This window comes from Neofelis nebulosa, chromosome 18 (genome assembly GCF_028018385.1).
Source record: "Neofelis nebulosa isolate mNeoNeb1 chromosome 18, mNeoNeb1.pri, whole genome shotgun sequence".
In the NCBI taxonomy this organism is placed as follows: Eukaryota; Metazoa; Chordata; class Mammalia; order Carnivora; family Felidae; genus Neofelis; species Neofelis nebulosa.
The window spans coordinates 30,007,774-30,026,312 of NC_080799.1; the positions used below are offsets into that span (position 1 = coordinate 30,007,774).

Sequence of the window (18,539 nt, forward strand, 5' to 3'; positions counted from 1 at the left end):
CATGTTTGTGTCCAAAACGCGTATGTTGAGAATCGTAGCCCCGCAATGTGACAGCATTAGGAGTGGGGCCTTTGGGAGGCGATGAGGTCATGAGGGTTGAACCTTGATGAATAGGATTAATGTCCTGATAAAAGGGACCCCAGAATACCCTCTCCCCTTCACCCCCTCTCCACCTAGGGAGGAGGAGAAGCTGGCAGTCGGCAATCTGGAAGAGGGCCTTCACCAGAATCCGACCATGGTGTCCCCCTGATTCCAGACTTGTAAACTCCAGAAGGGCAAGAAATCAATTTCTGTTGTTTGCAAGCCACCTGGTCTGTGGTGCCATTAAAGCAGCCAAGCTGAGATATGCTGCTGGCAGGAGAGGAACGGTTTGAAGGGTGGTGAAGTCTGCCCAGCTGGTCCTTCAGCCGAAGAGAGGCAGGGCCATTTACCCAGTGGCGGCCACGTAACTTGCTGATGTGTCACCCATGAGGACGGTGAGACGTGAAACCCAAACTCTACAAGATTATGGCCATCGCTGCATACTGTTCCAGCACCTAACAGCAGTGGATCCATCTTTCCACATCTCCGTCCAAGGGGCAACAATTAGAATTCCCTTTTGCTAATTATACATTTGACTGCTGAGCTTCCATTTAAGAATATCCTACTCAGTTGATATTTTCAAATCCAAATACTATAGACAGCTGCATTTGGATGCTGTTTGCTAAGTCAGAGCAGAGGTCTTTCAAAGTTTCAAATATTTTTTCTCACTTTACGCTTTTACTACATCTTGAAGCCTAAAGAATTAGACATAATTAGGATAGAAAAATCAAAGAAATATATCTTTAGAGTTATCAATTCTCTACTATAGGTTAACGAAAATAATTTAAAATAGTATCATTTCTTGGGGCACCTGTGTGGCTCAGTCGGTTAAGGGTCTGACTTTGGCTCAGGTCATGATCTCATGGTTCGTCAGTTCAAGCCCCATGTCAGGCTCTGTGATGACAGCTCAGAGCCTGGAACCTGCTTCAGATTCTGTGTCTCCCTCTCTCTCTGCCCCCTCCCCTCCACCCCCTCAGCTCACGGTCTGTCTCTCTCCAAGTAAATAAACATTAAAAAAAATTTTTTTTAGATAGTATTATTTCTTAAAACAAAATAAAAACCCAGACGTAGGATTAGTGAAAATATCTTTTTTTTTTTTTTAAACCAAGAATTTACTGCCAGACTTGGACAAAAGGCAGTCTATCTGAGGTCTGAATGGTCACCCACCTGTGGATTCTTCAACTTAGTGATAACTTTCCAAGCTTCATTGAGAATCTGGAGTCGATCACCGTCAGGAGGGTCAGCCAAGGCTAAGTTTAACCCCAGTGAGCGAAAAAGAAGATGCTTAAAAAAAAAAAAAAAAAAAAAAAAAGAATAGCAAACCATTGCAATACTGGAGATTTTAAATCAGAGCACCTTGAGGCTTAGAGGAAAAGGCTGTAACCCTTAGCTCGTCTCAAGGCTAATCTTCCAACATCTTCCTGAAGTTCTACCGCAGCCCTACATGCAAGTTAGAGACACTCAAAACAAAGAGCTGGCTCTGTGCATTGCTCTGATTCACGAGACACAACATTCTTGTGGACAGAGCTTTTTATAAATCATGAGTGAAGATACATTTTTAAAAGATGGAAGCCCAAGCCTTTCCTAAATACTTCACAGAGAGCTACTTCGATAGACTTAGGACTCACTGGCAGCAACTTACATGTGTCTAACAATCCCAATCACTAACTCACCTTCCAGCATGTTCTTCGGAAACAATGCCTGTTTTCTCTGTCGGCCCAAGAACCCCCACACAGCACCCTCTCCCTCGAGAGCTGTCGGGTAAACAGTGCCTATCTGTTCTCCCACTGAGCATCTGGTCAAGAGCCTACCTTGGGGAAACCCGACTCATCACACTCTTTAATCATGCCAATGAAATCCATGGACCTCGTGGCGATGAACTCGGCCCGGAAAGCGGACATCACGGAATTCAACAGCAAGGCGCTGCAAGACCCAAGTGCCCCATGTCAGAAGAACTTCCTCTTAATGGAAGGTGCTTTAATTTTAAGCACGTATGTTGCTGGGAAGGATGAATAAAAGCTCTTTAAAGGTAAGGCTGGAAAAGAATTTTAAAAGGCGGGAGTAAAAAGGCAACCTCTAGAGACTAACACAGTGTTCTGTACTTATTTGGAACTCAATAAATGTTGAATCGGCTAGCTGGGTTGACGGACAGCAAGCAATCACATCCATTTAAATGCAAAATGAGCATGGTGCACTAATAAAACTAAACATCAAGTAATAATATTGATCCATGCTGCGAATATATAGCCCCATCTCTTACAAAAAGCACTGTTCTGGGACCTAGGGACATGTGACTTAGGGACATCTACCACAGAAGGGAAAAGAGAGGGGAAACCTCTTGTGCCTGGAAGACAGGAAGATGGAATTTATCTCAACCCTTCCACTTACCACAGCCCCATGGGGAAAGGACTATTATGAAACCCATTTTACAGATGAGGAGACTGAGGCAGAGAACTCAAGTAAGTGACCCAAGTTCACAAAGCTGAGAAAGAGTAGAGCCAGGCACAGGAAGACGATCAGACTCCAGTTTCCCGACCTCTGCACCATCCTGGCGCTCTGCTGACCCTCTTGCCCACGTGAGCATGCCAAGCTCAAAAACCAAACCAAAACAAAACACAACAAAAACAAATGACTTCCATTTCCAGACCCATGCTTTATGAATTTAAAAATACTTACTTGTTTCCTAGTTTCTTGCATCTCTCCATCATCTCAGTTAGCAGGGCCTAATTAAAAATAATAATGAAAATCATGAACTTGGAGAATCTGAAACGACATTTCTCACAAAGACATCTCCAAAGTAATACTCTAAAACAGATGTAGCCACATGCCCATTTCCAGAACTCTGTGTCTGGCGAAGATAGGGAGTCAGGGGCAGGGGCAGGGAGGAGTTCAACTGTATGGCACTAAACATCATGGGTAAGACCTCAGGCCCTGATGCCCTAGGGCATCAGGCACACTTGGGCTCAAATCCAGTCTCACCAACTACCAATAATGGGCCTTGGACCAGTCACCCGACTTGGTGAAGCCTGGGTCTCCTCCCCCTTTGCCAGAGGACCCATCACATGTGCAAGATTACCCCAGGACGGTGAGGGGTCTCCTGAACCCTAGACACCAATGAGAATGGAAGTTTCTTGACTCCCCACCTCTACTGTGATGCACCGTCCCCCTCCAGGTCCTCCCCATTTCACTGAGAATTTGCTAGCGCCCACTGTCCATGGTGAGATGTACTCTGCATTCATGATCCCCCCTCTCACAACCAGCCAGGAGGCAGGCTCTCTATTCTGCCACTGCACAGGTGAGAGACCAAGCCATGTAACAGTGAGTGGCCTGCTTGCACCAAGGTGACACACGGAGCTACCGCGGGCCAGACGTGACCCAGGCAGCCTGGCACCAAAGGCTAACCTCATCACTTTTCCTCCCAACAAATTTTGAGGCATATATTTCCTCCAAAAGGAAGTAAATGTTTTACTCACTGGAATACTGTTAATGGCTTTAGAGCTATCTTAAGACAATTACGTATTTCTAATCAAAGAGTTCTTGTTCTTTAAAAAAAAAGAAAAATCAATGGAAGAGGTATCCTTTAGGTCAGTGGTTTGGGTAAGGTTTTGAATGGCACAGACAAGGTCAACAGTAGAACTAAGGAGAAAGAGTGCTCACCAGGCTCCCAGCTAAGCACCACTGCTGCCTTTTCTTGTTTATGCTTCACAGTATCCTTGGGAGGCCCGCCTAAGTCATTCCCACTTCACAGAAGAGAAAGTCCAAGCTCAGATACTTTGACTTTAAGTCACTTCCTAGTAAGTGGTGGAAATGAGATTTGTAGGATTCTGGCCCCAGTTTTCTTTAGTGCAACTGCACCCCTTCCAGATGTGTCCCTTTGTGTCCTAGTGTTGCCTGAATAAGGTAAAAGCTGATGATGGAGATACTGGCTGTACCCCAGAACCCTGATTTCATTCAGGTTTCTGTCTCTGCACCACAAATATCAGGTTAGGTGCTGTTATGGACTGAATTAGGTCCCCTCCAAATTCTTATGTTGAAGCCTTAAAGCCCAACATGGTTGCATTTAGAGGCAGGGCTTTTAAAGACGTAATAATGAGAAATAAGGCCCAAAGTGTGGGGCCCTAATCCAATAGGGCTGGTGTCTCTTTAAGAGGAAGAGACACCAGGAACACACATGCACAGAGAAACAACCATGTGAGGACACAGTGAGAAGGCAGTGCAAGCCTCATGAAAAACCAACACTGCCAGCACTTTGATCTTGGACTTCTAGCCTCCAGGACTGTGAGAAAATAAATTTTCCACACATTAACAAAAATTTTTTTAATGTTTATTTATTTGAGAGAGAGAGAGAGGTTGAGAGAGAGAGAGAGTGCGAGCAACAGAGAGGCAGAGAGAGAGGGGGACACAGAATCTGAAGCAGGCTCCGGGTTCTGAGCTGTCAGCACGGAGCCTGAAGCGGGGCTCGAACCCACCAACCAGAGATCATGACCTGAGCCAAAGCTGTATGCTCAACCAACTGAGCCACCCAGGAGCCCCGAGAATATATTTTTTTTTGTTTAAGCCATCCAGTCTGTTAGGGCAACGTACTATGGTCTGAATGACCACCCAACTCCCAAGGAGAGGATATTAAGAGGTGATCAGGTGATGAGGGTGGAGCTCTTACAAATGGGATTAATACCCTTATAAAAGTGGCCCAAGAAAGCTCCCTTGTGCCACATGAAGGCATAGCAAAGGCAGCCATCTACGAACCAGGAAGCAGACCTTCACCAGACACCAAATCTGTTGGTATCTTGATCTTGCACTTCCCAGCTTTAGAACCGTGGGAAATACCTGTTACTTATCAGTCACTCAATTGTGGTATTTTGTTATAACAGTCAGAAGGGATTAAAACGTAGCCTGAGCAAATTAACACAGATCCAAACCTATCACAGTGGTCTCATTCCCTTTGCTAATGGGGGATTTATACAATTGACGCATGAGAAAAGGTTTCCTTGTTCTTAAACAGGAACCCAAGGAACTGAAGGCTCCTCATCTTTCTGCCTCTGGATGCTGCCATGTCTGGATGTGATGACTGTAACGGCTGCAGCCACTTTGCTATCTGAGGATGATGGACAGAACCTGCCTCGCCCACGGCCTTTACCTGTTGTGTCAGAGAACACACTGAATTATTTTTGTAGGGCCAGTTAGGTGTTTGTTTCTTATAGTCAGAAGCATCTTAGCTGATGATAAAGTTGCCAATGTCACAAGTGGCTTCCCTAACCCTCTCATGGGATATTTATACTTGAAAAGTCATTCTTGGAGACCAGTATCAAAGTGGTTTCTGGAAAAGATTGAGAAAGAGAGATTCTACAGGATTATCAGACTGATACTTCCCAACACACACAAATAATCACACATTCAATACCTACTTATGGAGAAACTTTAAGACACTAAGTAGTATTCTAGGCACTGGGGACAAGGCAGTGAGGAAATCAGAAAACCATGCCCTCATGTGGCTTATTCTCTTACACCCCCATGTGCACGCACGCGAGCTCTTGGCCCACTACCTTTGACAAGATGAATTAGGGCAAATGCCAACATATGGACAAAACATCCTGGCCATTAAGATAAGTGCGTCAAAAGTTCTCTTTTTCACAGGATACAAATGCATTAAAAATGTATCCAAAAATGTAACTTAAAAATTTTTTAAAGCTCTGTGATAATATAGGAATATAGAAAATGCCCACAAGTGTCCACGGAGCCAAATGATATGGATCTCAGGCAGGTCTGTTAGAGGTTATACATTTCTTCTGAGAAGTGACAGGATTGATTATCTTTGGCAAGAACAAGAGGAACAATAGCTCAAACCAGACTGAGATCGAAACAAGCCTATTGGCTGGGATAAACTGTGAAAATGTGCAGCTCAGCATATTAGCTCGTACACACACATCAGAACTTAGAGGACACAGGAGACTCAGAAGGCCCCTACATTTATTTGTATATTTGTTTTTTCATAAAAACTATAAAAATTGGGGCCACCTGGGTGGCTCAGTCGGTTAAACGTCCAACTCTGGATTTTGGCTCAGGTCATGATCTCACAGTCGTGAGATTCAGCCCCGGGTCGGACTCCACACTGAGAGTACGGAGTCTGCTTGGGATTCTCTCTCCCTGTCTCTTTCTGCTCCTTCCCTGCTCCCACTCTCTGTCTCCAAATAAACTTAAAAAAACACAAAAAACACTATAATAAGAAATGATTATGGAAAAAAACGTTTAAACCATACCACCTTATAGTAAGTAAAATGTGAATGCTTTCCTTCCTAACTCCCGCTTCCTAGGAAATCACCAGTGTCAACAGTGTGGTGTTTATCTTTCTAGACCTTTGTCTATGCCCTGTGAATATATAGCTTTTTTTGTAAAAGCCCAGCTTGGGATTTTTTGTTTTATAAAAACGAATAATCTTGTACATATTGGGGTCACAAGTTGCTTTTTTTACTCAAGAATCTAGCATGGGCCTCCCTCTTCCCATGTCAGTACACACACATCTACCTTATTCTTAATGGCTGAGGAATCCCTACCACACATAGAACATTACTGTTCCGATTGTTGCTGATACACTTTAAAATTTTTTTATTTTGAACCAATTACAGACTCATAAGAAATTGTAAGAATAACAGAGGTCCTGGGTAACTGTCCCTCAGCTCTCCGCAATGGTGACATCTTACTTAACTACAATTGCATTATCAAAGCCAGGAAATTGACGTTGGTAGAATACCATTAACTAGACTATTCCACCAGGTTTTCTGTTCACGCTTTATTGCGGGGAAAGGGGAGATCTTTGTGACAATTCATTAATATATATGAGTTTATATAACCACCATCTTATTTAACTATTGGATTTTTTTTTTTTTTTAATTTATTTTTGGGACAGAGAGAGACAGAGCATGAACGGGGGAGGGGCAGAGAGAGAGGGAGACACAGAATCGGAAACAGGCTCCAGGCTCCGAGCCATCAGCCCAGAGCCTGACGCGGGGCTCGAACTCACGGACCACGAGATCGTGACCTGGCTGAAGTCGGACGCTTAACCGACTGCGCCACCCAGGCGCCCCTAACTATTGGATTTTTAATGTCATCTCCAGATGAGGGTTATTTACCTACTTCAAAAGTACAGGAAACGCAAAAGAAGTTGGACCAATACCGTGTTTCTAAAAGCTTTCTAAATTGAGAGCAACTCTCATGCAGCTAAGAATGCTCCCAGATTTGTATTTCTGCTTTTGCTACATAACCTTCCAATCAGTGTTTACAAGTACTGCTTCATTAAAAAATATATATAGATTGAATATATACGTATCCTATTTTCCTTATTTCTCTGAATGAAGCAAACATGTAATGGGTGGGCAAAATCATAAACTGATCTTATGTCCCTTCCCCCGCCAGTCCAAGTCTCAAAGAAAGTATTTCAAAGTGAATAAAAAGAAATCCTATACCCCACACATTACAAGGAGAAAATTTTAATTTCTCATATTATTTCTCTTTCACTGGCAATTTTTTCCTAATTCAAAAGAACGAAAATGATAACGCCTATACGCTTCGGCAGAAGTCAGCAATGGCCAAGGCTAGTGCTACATGTGCACTGCCAGCCGCATCACGTGTTAGAGAATTTACAGGGCAATTCGTAGTATGCCCATTAGGTAACAGTCCCATGGGTCAGTTTGTTAGGGCCTTTAAATCCCTCCTCAGGTATAGCCATTAACAGCAGTTTCCAGAAACAGTTTAGGAGTTGAGAGATCTCCTGAGTTCAGAGTTACCGATAAAATGGCTACATGGCTTTGACTCTTTCTAGTGGTGTGACCTTAGCAAGTTGTAAGCCTCGGGGGCCTCATCTGTATCACAGGGATAACAACAAAACCTAGCCTCGGGAAGCCGAGTGTGAGGAAGGCAGACCAGGCAATGGAACTAACACAGGGCCTGGCACCCAGAGAGCCTCAGGAAAAGGTGATTATGTGAAGGGCTCCAGGGCTTAGCATCTCTGACTCACTTCCCACCTCCACTCCTCACATCCAACAAATTCGACTCTGAACACCTCCTGACATGACTGAGGGTCACAGAACTTAACAGGTATTTGTTCTGATGTGATGTGAAGTGAGGGAAAAGCACCACAAAATTACGCACACAAAATCCTTACGTCTAAAACAAAAATACAGAGCAAGAACCTGAGTGGACAGAGAAATATGAATACGGAAACATATCAAAATGTTAACACGGCAGGATTTTAGGTGGCTCTTTTTCTCCTTTTCACCTGTCTTTTCCAAATTCTTTCCAGTATATTTTTATTAAGGTTTTCTGATTACAGAAATCTTCTCCTTCCCGTTCCGCGGCTTACCAACCCTTCTTCTTTCTCTCATCCACCTGGTCTGCACCTGCCAGTCTGAGGTTCGAGTGTTGCTTGTTTCCCATCGTCCTCCTGATGGAAGTTCTTCAAGCTCTGCCTGATCTCCACCACACCACGTTCGCCGAATCTGTAACCCGGTCCACATCCAGCCAGCCCAGTTTCTCCCTGTTCTCCAGTAATGCTGGTCTCCTTATATGCCTCTTACCTGCCTCTACGTGTACAGTTCCTTCCCTGGGCCCTTCCTTTACTCCCTGAACCCGCCCCCGACTTGTTTCCTGACTTGCAGGTCAGCCCAGACCCCCATCTGCCTCAGTGAGTCCCGTAGAGACCAAACATAAGGGTGGTAGCTGCTTGCTTTGCCTGGTGCCCCTATCTCTTGGCCACGCACTGATGTATATTATCACGGTCACTTCATGACAGCCCTTCAGGGAAGGTTCTAGCGTTGGCCCCATTTTACAGCTCGTAAAACTGAGGCACAAAGAGATCAAGGAGCCCAAGGCAACACAGCCATAATCTGAACCCAGGTCTGCCCAACTGCCTGTCCGGCCTCTAAAGATGCACTTTCCTCTTCATTCATCCAACATTTACAAACCGCACTGCACAGCTTAGCAAGGGACCACATGGATTCCCCGTCAGACAAGACCCACCACTCATGTCAGGGACCAGAACTTTCTCCTTCTACACCTCCCATACCACCTCTGGCAAACGAAAAGCTACTGATAATGATGAAAAGCTTACCAAGGGATTTGTTTTCACTGCCCAAAAACAGATCTTAAGAGATGGTTACTTTTTTCCATGCAGAATGTGCCTGAAATTGAGGGCATAAGTCTGTTTTTTTACTTACTATAATATTATTTCAGTTGTATGGGGGGCAGGGATCCTGTCTTCAAACAACAAAAAAGTCTTTCTAAATAATGATTTTTTTTTTTTTTCTGGATTTCAATTTCAATCTGAAATTTCATATGGTAGATATTCATGGCTGAAGCCATTTCTCCTGTCCCCTATCTTACTGCCTGCCCTGTATATTTTCGGCCAAACTGACAACCCCCTGTTTGGGAGGCATGGCCTAATGTCCCAAATGACACATCCCAGCCACTCAGAGTTTTTAGGCATGAGACACACCCATTTTCAACACCACCTTCCACAATGACATGGATTCTTCTGCATTTCGAAAATGATTAACATTTTTTTAACGTGATGCTGCAAGTCCCGTATTTAAGTGCCCGAAGAATCAGAGTTTATTATTATTCAGGTGACCTAATTTTTTTAATCACTTCTTCTGGCACAGTAATGATTTCCTAGAGTTTTACTCCCTGGGAAAGCTGTGTTCCCAGCTTCCGCCATCCTTTGAGATTACTGGTGCTTAAAATAAAAGGAAGAATGCCTTATGACAGGTACCTTTTGTTTTAATCCGATTTGTCCTTCTCGTTAAAATAAGGAGGAAAAAAAAAAGTGTTCCCATTTTCAAATTTTCAAACCCATCAAGCCTGCTCACAGGCTGTAGTCACTCAACTGAACAGGTGGGGGCGCCTCTCCTTCTAGTCAGGCTTGCGGTACCTCTTCCCAGGAGCCTGGGCCACCGTGTGGCTGCTGAGACTCCCGAAATCACAGAGATCGACCAGCAAATTTTCAATCTTCCATACATATTGACTTGATTTAAAATCAACTTAATGGTAAAAAAGTCACCTGAAATTTAAGATGCCCCTTTTTTTCTCCTCATACTTCAGGATTCAGGAAAATTGAAATGGAAGTAATGCATTATATTTGGTTGAAAAAGTTAGAAAACACAGGCCAAGAAAAGGAAGTTAAGACGATACAAAATTTCACCTTCCGGTGCTATTTTGACATGCCCCCTCCCCAGTTCTCTCATACAGATATAAAAATCATGTCCACAGTCCTGAAAACACAACAAACACTCCAGTGCTACGAGTGGGGGACTCCACCAAGCAACGCAAATCGATTGTCCTATTCGATTTGTGCAAAAACCCCCCCAAAACAGGAATTAACGCTTCCGTTTCAAAGATGAAAAAAAAAAAGACTCAGAGCGGTTAGGTAGGGACAAGTGACTTGACTGTTCTGTCCTGACAGCTGGAAGCAATGGAGCTGAGATTCGGACCCAGGCACCCCGACTCCAGGGCCCAACGTGAACACCGGGCCATGCTACCACTTAGAATACACACAGCAAGACATGTAGCCTCCTCGATGGACACACCGGTTATTGCGAACACCCTTACATCATTATGTACAGATCTTCATCATGGTCTTCCATCGTTTTATTTATTTATTTATTTTTTAAAATTTTTTTTTCAACGTTTTTTATTTATTTTTGGGACAGAGAGAGACAGAGCATGAACGGGGGAGGGACAGAGAGACAGGGAGACACAGAATCGGAAACAGGCTCCAGGCTCCGAGCCATCAGCCCAGAGCCTGACGCGGGGCTCGAACTCACGGACCGCGAGATCGTGCCTGGCTGAAGTCGGACGCTTAACCGACTGCGCCACCCAGGCGCCCCATTCCATCGTTTTAAATAGGCCCTGCAACATCCCATTGAACCTACATGGATCCCCAAATCTAACCAATCCCTTGTGATGACAGCTTCCAATGCTGTGCCAGCACGAACCCATACACCTGGATGTACATGTGCATGCCTGTGTCTTTATGCACTTGTCCAATTATTTCTACATGCTATTCTTTTTTTTAAGTTTACTGTTTGAGAGAGACAGAGACAGTATGAGTGGGGGAGGGGCAAAGAGGGGGGGGTGGAGAGAGAGAGAGCGAGAGCGAGAGCGAGAGAGAGAGAATCCCAAGCAGATTCCAAGTTCAGCACGGAGCTTAACGCAGGGCTTGAACCCACAAAACCATGAGATCGTGACCTGAGCCGAAATCAAGAGTCAGAAACTTAACCGACTGAGCCACGCAAGCACCCCTTACATTTAATTTTACCGTTGTAAGACCATTAACGTGAGATCTACCTCTTAACACATTTTTTAAGTGTGTGATACAGTATCGTTAACTACAGGTACAGTGTTATACAGATCTCTAGAGCTTATTCATCTTGCTTAATTGAAACTTTAAGCCCATTTTTAAAAAACTGATTATTCTGAGAGAGAGAGAGAGAGAGAGAGAGAGAGAGAGAGAGAGAAAGAGATAGAGTGCCAGCAGGGGAGGGGCAGAGAGAGAGAGGGAGAGAGAGAATTCCAAGCAGGCTCCATGCTCGAATCCACAAAACCGTGAAATCATGACCTCAGCCGAAACCAAGAGACCAAGCCACCACCCAGGCTCCCCTACGTGATAACCTCCCCCTTTTTGTAATATTTTTATTTATTTTTTACAGAGAAAAACAGAGCATGAGCAGGGGACGGGCAGAGAGAGAGGGAGACCTAGAATCTGAAGCAGGCTCCAGCTGAGCTGTCAGCACAGAGCCTGATGTGGGCTTGAACCCACAAACTGTGAGATCATGACCTGAGCCGAAGTGGGACGCTTATTAACTGAATGTGCCACCCAGGCACCCCCACTCTGCAATATTCTTTAAGAGGGATTGTTTAGTCAAAGTCATATCCTTTTATCTCTTTCTTTATGGCTGTCAAGGTATTTGCAGCTTCCAGGAAAAGGGAGGTATACTTGAATTTTGCTCTCCACTATGTATCAAGTGCTCTCCACTACGTAGCAAGACCCCTTCTTCCTTCTCCCCACAGACTAAATTCTGAACCATCTGCTGAAGTAGCTTCATCTACCACAGTTACCAGGCCAAGTAGAACTGGTGTTCTACTTCTCAGTCTTGGGTAAGAAAAAGAATATTTCTGCTAGTATTCTGATTGTACTTGAATTCCTAATGCTACTTCGATTAGACCAAAAAAAAGAAGGAACAGGAAAAAAATCTTATAAATGCAATTACCTGAGTTTCACTTTCCCTCTGTAAAACGGGGCAACTGTTACCTGTTCTACCAACTTCTTAGATTACTGTAAACACGGAAGGGGGGCATGAAGTTTAGTGAACTGAGAAGCAATGAAACCCACTGGCCCCATAGCCACATTCTACGGGTTGCTGTCCAGTCACCATGACCTGAGGTACGTGACCTTTCAGAGGTATTTGGCCTCTCTGAGCCTCCCTCCCAGAGTTGTTAGATGAGACAACCAAGGAAAAGTGCTGAGCACAGAACCAGCCACCATAGTGAGCCCTACCCTTTGAGACGGCTGGCTAGCACTGGGGTTGCTGTGGCCATTATCAATGGGCCCTGTTTACATCCCCGAGCACCATGGTGTAGAGGTTGTGACAACATAATGGAAGGGAGGGGAGCCCCAGCATTCCTCCTGTGTGAACTTCACACCAAAGCCACCTGGCAGTTACCTCGGGGGCATGGTAGGAGATGCACTGGAAGATCCAATCCATGGCAGGTGAGTACAAGGGCAGGTAGGATGGGAGCTCCACTCCCTGGACCACCAGCTGGTTCTGGACTGTATCGCCATGAATCTATAGGAGACCAAATAAACACTCAGAAAACGAGGGGAATAATAATCAACGAAGAGCAAGTAACTCACAGACTTACTTGCATACTTGTAAGCATTTGGGTGGCCTCAAGAGAAATAACCTGGTTTCTCGGGGTTTTTTTTTTGTTTTTTTTTTTAAACTAGAAAAAACACACAGAAAGTTTCCCATGCCGCCAAGCTGAGCTGTTTTGGGAACGCGCGCCGCGCAGAGAAGTAACCTGACAAAAATGGAGCCAGCAGATGTGAGGAAGAAAGGCTGATCAACTAGAGACATTTCCTGTTAACACATGCATATTAATTCTCCCCGCTTCCTCAGTACAATCAACACATTTTAATTATCTGTAACAAACGCGAGTACAATTTTGTGGGGTTTACACATTTAAAGAGCTTTAAGGCAATCTCAACTTGGAAATCCAACTGGGTTTTGTGAATTTGTGATCATATAACTGTTATATCAATTAGCTGTTCCGACAGTGTTCTCTTACCTGTTTGAATGTGAGGAGGAAGTCAAAGAAGTTCTTATTCAGGCTTTCTTTCAGATGTGGAGCCACCTCCATCCCCACCTGTGGCCAACCAAAAGAAAACTACCTTGACTCTGGATGAACAGGTTGCAAATAATATATACGGTGGGATCCCATTTTTGTAAATTAAAAATAGACACAGGAATAAATGTAGGCATTGAGTCCAGAAAGTTAATTTTTCTTCTTTTTGCTTATCTGTTTTCTTATTCAATAAGCATGCATACTTTTATAAGAAAAACCACAGAAGCTATTTTTAATGAAAAAGAGGCAACATTTGCAGTAATCATCTTTGCAATTTCCCAGAGGTAATGAATGTATTTCTGAACAGATGACCAAGAGAACAAATCAATACAGTGCAAAGGAAGAAAGTACCCTCAGGATTGTGTATACAATATTCTCTTCCTCTCAAAAGAAAAAAAAAAAAAAAAACACACATGTGGCCGCACTTACTAGATGAAGCAAAAAAGACTTTGGTATAAGAGAGTCAGCTGGGATTTCACCAGTGCATTGTGAAAACCTACAGATTCATTCTTTGCTGGGCAGTCATGGAAGCAGACAAGCTTTTTTCAACGTATTTTAAGCAATTTTATATAAGACCAGCATGTGGTAGAACAATGCTATAACCCATTGGCTCCTGCATTCATTGTTTAAAAAAGAGTGGAACATTCCAGCTGAAAAATTTTGCTAATCATAGAGAAGGCAGCCAGAGCCCTGGGATTGGATGGGAAAGTGAAGGTATGAGCTATGGAGGGGAGTTCATGTGTTTAAAACAAAAGCATAGTGGGGCGCCTGGGTGGCTCAGTCAGCTCGTCGTCCGACTTCAGCACAGGTCATGATCTCACAGTTGGTGGGTTTGAGCCCGCATCCGGCTCTGTGCTGACAGCTCAGAGCCTGGAGCCTGCTTCTGATTCTGTGTCTCCCTCTCTCTCTGCCCCACCCCCACTCACACTCTGTCTCTCTCTGTCTCTTAAAAATAAATAAATTTTTAAAAAATAAAAAAAAATAAAACAAAAGCATCGTAATGTTTCTTCAACTGAGCTTCTCGGATACATCTCAATTCCAATTGCTACTTGAGCACAAAACAACTTTGTAGGAGAAGGTGCTTTTCTGGGACCCGATTTCCTCAAACGGGGACAGATTTCCGCCCGCTCACCTCCCCCTACTCAAGGTCATGAAGATGAACAATGATGATATTTTTTAGAGACCATGAAGAGTCCCTTTGAGAAGAATCATGCGCGATCTATGGGGCGCTGACTTCCAAGGGCAGCTCCGTGGCTGTTGAGGTTTTCAAGGACAAGCAGTAGATAAAAAAAAATACTAACAAACATCAGATCCAGTTCTACTGTGTTCTACTGTCTTCCCTTCCACTTAATCATACCGTAGAAAAGGCAGTAATTATCTGTTAGGCAACAGTTACGGAAGGCCCAGTGAACAAGCAACAGCAATGAGCTGAAGGGGCCGTGACTTAGCAGAGGAGTTAATCATACTTTCCTTTAATAAACAGCTTTGAGCTCCGCCCACGCCCTACCCACTCACTGCTTTCTGTGTTTTGTTTCTTTCTTTCCATCAAGACAAATGAGCAGCTTGGAAATCTGCTTGGGTCTAAAAGATTTCTACCCAGAGTAGCAAGGGTAGTAGCTCATGATTTCCACCTGCTGTTTCCGCCTGCCTAGCGTGCATTCCCTATTTCTGGCATCAGCAAATTGGATTTATCTTTGGGGAAGCAAACCTCCCTCTTACAGCATTAGGTTTGAGGAGAAGCTGGACCCATCCTACCCTGAGTTCCAGGGGTAAGCAAAGATCCAGGCTTACTCAGGTGGCAGATCTCATCCCACGGCCACAATGACTGGTCTACTGAGGGACAAGTGACCCAACATGTCCACTGAGAGTCAGCCATGAGGCTCTGGCCCACACTTCGGAGGAAAAGGCATTCTCTTTCCACTGAGAGGATGGAAGCCTGGAGCTGCTGAGTAAGGCACAGAATGAAGTCAACCCAGATGAAGGCAGAGCTGAGTGATGAAGGAGAGGACAGTTCTTGGTGACACTCTGAAGGCCCTTGGAACTAGTCATGCCTGCACTGCCCCGAGATCCTTCAGACACATGAGCCAACAAACCCTCCTTTTTGCTTAAAATAGAATGAACTGGGTTTTTGCCGCTTGCGACTGCAAGAACCCTTAGGGATGCACAGGCTGTCCCTTTTATGTCAAAAGACTTAGTAACTACCCAACGTAGGCAGCTGATGCAAAACCTGGGTTAACAAACATCATTTCAACAGATCAACTGCATTCTGTCACCGGTCTTCCCGGGTTAGGTCTGCAGTCTCTCTTCACTGTCACTAAGTTTTAAAGTTGCATCTGCCGTTGTAAATGCCAGAAACAGATATATCTCTTCCCTAACCTTGCAACTTTAAACTTCAAGCTTTACAACTGAATGGATTTGCAAAGAACGCGTAGTTCCACCTTTTTTATTTCTCTTTAACGACCAGAATCATCTTCATTAATAAGCACAGTGACTAGATCTTTATTACTCTATTATTCAACAGATGTCAAGGGAAGTCTGAATAATGTGCTGTGTTCAAAAAGGGAAAGGCAGTGGAGTGCAGATATGCAAATGACGATAAGCCGGCATTTCCCCCACAGGACCCAACAGTGTTCTGCACATGATAGGCCCTCAACAAACCCTGACTCAGAAGGAGTATTCAAGCTTCAATACATTCCAAAGCCGAAGCTCTAGGAAACATACCTGATACTCCTGTAAGAAAAACTCCAACCCAAGTTTCAAGTAGATGGCAATGCGTCAACGCTTTAGCCTCTGTTACCAACGGGGAGTATGCTGCCCTTAAATGAGAAGTGTTTTCTTTCCTTCTTAGGTATTAGGGAGCAGACCTATAAAAAGTGTCCTTCATAATGATGTTTGCTATTTATTCCAAGGGCATCGACTGTTTGATATCTTTGTGACACTTGAGACCACAGGGCTTCTGTCATTTGCTAGATGTCCTGGAAAGGAAGTCGGTCCAAGACTACCGGTTCTCACCATTCTGATTTAAAAATATGAATGATTGGGGCGCCTGGGTGGCTCAGTTGGTTGACCATCTGACTTTGGCTCAGGTCATGATCTTGCGGTTCGTGAGTTCGAGCCTCGCATCAGGCTCTGTGCTGACAGCTCAGAGCCTGGAGCCTGCTGCAGATTCTGTGTCCCCCTCTCTCTCCGCCCCACCCCTGCTTGTGCTCTCTTTCAAAAATGAATAAACATAAAAAATTTTTTTTTAAATATGAATGATCACCAGCAAGAGCTGGGGGAGGCCCCGTAGCTTTGTCCTCCAGGAAGTCTGCAGTTCATGAGGACCCTAGAAAACAGGGGCAATAAGCCCTCCTTCAAGGCAAATAAAGCTGATGGGACTAACAAGGACGCCCTGGGCAAGCTGACAGCAGCTCAGCTTCCCTAGGAGCTGACGAAAAATAACTGTAAACTCTCCATGGGTTGCACTTTTCTAAAGGAAAAGAGTTTCAAGTAGAAGCTTCATGGTGCTTTAAGAGAGAAAAAGGCTGGCGTGCCTGGATGGCTCAGTTGGTAAAGCGTCCGACTTTAGCCTAGGTCATGATCTCCTGGTTTGTGAGTTCGAGCCCTGCATCGGGTTCTGTGCTGACAGCACAGAGCCTGGAGCCTGCTTTGGATTCTGTGTCTTCCTCTCCCTCTGCCCTTGCCCCACGTGTGTCCTGTCTCTCAAAAATAAATAAACATTAAAAAAAATTTTTTTTTTAATTTAAGAGAGGAAAAAGTTGGGGCGCCTGGGTGGCGCAGTCGGTTAAGCGTCCGACTTCAGCCAGGTCACGATCTCGCGGTCCGGGAGTTCGAGCCCCGCGTCAGGCTCTGGGCTGATGGCTCGGAGCCTGGAGCCTGTTTCCGATTCTGTGTCTCCCTCTCTCTCTGCCCCTCCCCCGTTCATGCTCTGTCTCTCTCTGTCCCAAAAATAAATAAAAAAACGTTGGGAAAAAAAAAAAATTTAAAAAAAGAGAGGAAAAAGTTAAGTGATTTACAATCGGGACCACCTCCTCCAGCAGAGCAGCTCCAAGAAGAGGCTCTCGTAGCCTGTAGCCTTCCGTGGCTGCTGACACTTATCAGCACCTCACCCTGCTGGGCTGCCCCCACCCACTCTCACCCTGCACCAACTCTTTAATGTAGGAAGGGAGAAACCAATAACACAATCCAATCCAAGACAAAAGGAAAGGAGACTTCAACTCAATGAAAAGCAACCTACCTATCAGCCGAAATGCCTTGGGAGCCTCCTTCCCGGCAAAAACGGGAGAAATAATTAATTCTGAAAACCAGTTCATTTGTAAGAAGATAACCTTAAACACCCCCTAATTAGAGTTATTAAGTGGATCTACTTTAAAATTAATTTTTGAGAGAAATCCTACAGCTGTGCTTTCTGTGGAAGAGCCGTGTTCTAAATTTAGCAGCTAACGAAGTCCTTCTTGTGGTGGCTCGTGAGATGCCGGGGAAGGAGAAGCCTACGTGAGCATGTGAGCAGCCCGTGTGAGTGCCCAGTGACCCGGCGCAGCCTACCCGGCACAGATAGGCCCTCGCGTACACAGACACCAGCGGGTCTCCAATCCCTCGAATCATACACGTCAGTCGGGGCAGACATTCTGAAATCCCCCTGTTAGAAACAAAAAGAGGGCAGCGTTATACCCCTTGGGAAAACTCTGTGTCTTTTAAAATATAGATAAAGGTACATATGCTTCCTAAACGTGGGGGGGGGGGGTGGGACAATCCAATTTCAGAGACAAACCAAGGCCAAACCTTGCATTTTCCAAGGCAACCTAACAATAGTCTTTCTCTCTTGACACAATTCACTCACTGCTAAAGTCTTTACCATTTGCTCAGTGCTGGAGTCTAACCTTTACTTTTTTGCCTGTTTGAGGTCACATTTATTTTATTAATTTAACAGTTTTTTTCCCTCAGTTATTTTCCATCCACTGGTTACTCCTTGACCTTCTTGACATTCTCGCCATAGCTATTATTCCTCTGGCACTGACTTCCTATTCTGTGCCCCACTCCATCCTGGCACCCAGCTCCTGGCA

General features: G+C 44.6%; 1 protein-coding gene and 1 long non-coding RNA gene across 9 annotated transcripts in view; one reads left to right on the top strand and one right to left on the bottom strand.

Moving 5' to 3' along the window:
• The window catches only part of VPS35L (VPS35 endosomal protein sorting factor like), a 115,953-nt gene that overhangs the window by 50,653 nt on the left and 46,761 nt on the right, over window positions 1-18,539 (bottom strand). For 7 of the 8 annotated variants that reach the window (XR_009256369.1, XM_058709819.1, XM_058709817.1 and 4 more), the window contains 6 exons: window positions 18,022-18,115; window positions 13,420-13,497; window positions 12,795-12,917; window positions 2,758-2,804; window positions 1,893-2,004; window positions 1,249-1,365 (listed from right to left, as the gene is read on the bottom strand). Coding sequence is in view for 7 of the 8 variants with exons in the window: in XM_058709819.1 (XP_058565802.1) it covers window positions 1,249-1,365; window positions 1,893-2,004; window positions 2,758-2,804; window positions 12,795-12,917; window positions 13,420-13,497; window positions 18,022-18,115 (571 nt within the window). In the remaining variant the exon portion in view is untranslated. The remainder of the gene's footprint in view (window positions 1-1,248; window positions 1,366-1,892; window positions 2,005-2,757; window positions 2,805-12,794; window positions 12,918-13,419; window positions 13,498-18,021; window positions 18,116-18,539) is intronic. The other variant, XM_058709818.1, reaches the window with a different exon arrangement.
• LOC131500598 (uncharacterized) lies at window positions 12,699-13,351 on the top strand. Its single transcript, XR_009256370.1, has 2 exons — window positions 12,699-12,841; window positions 13,079-13,351. It is a non-coding gene; the product is annotated as an uncharacterized LOC131500598 (long non-coding RNA).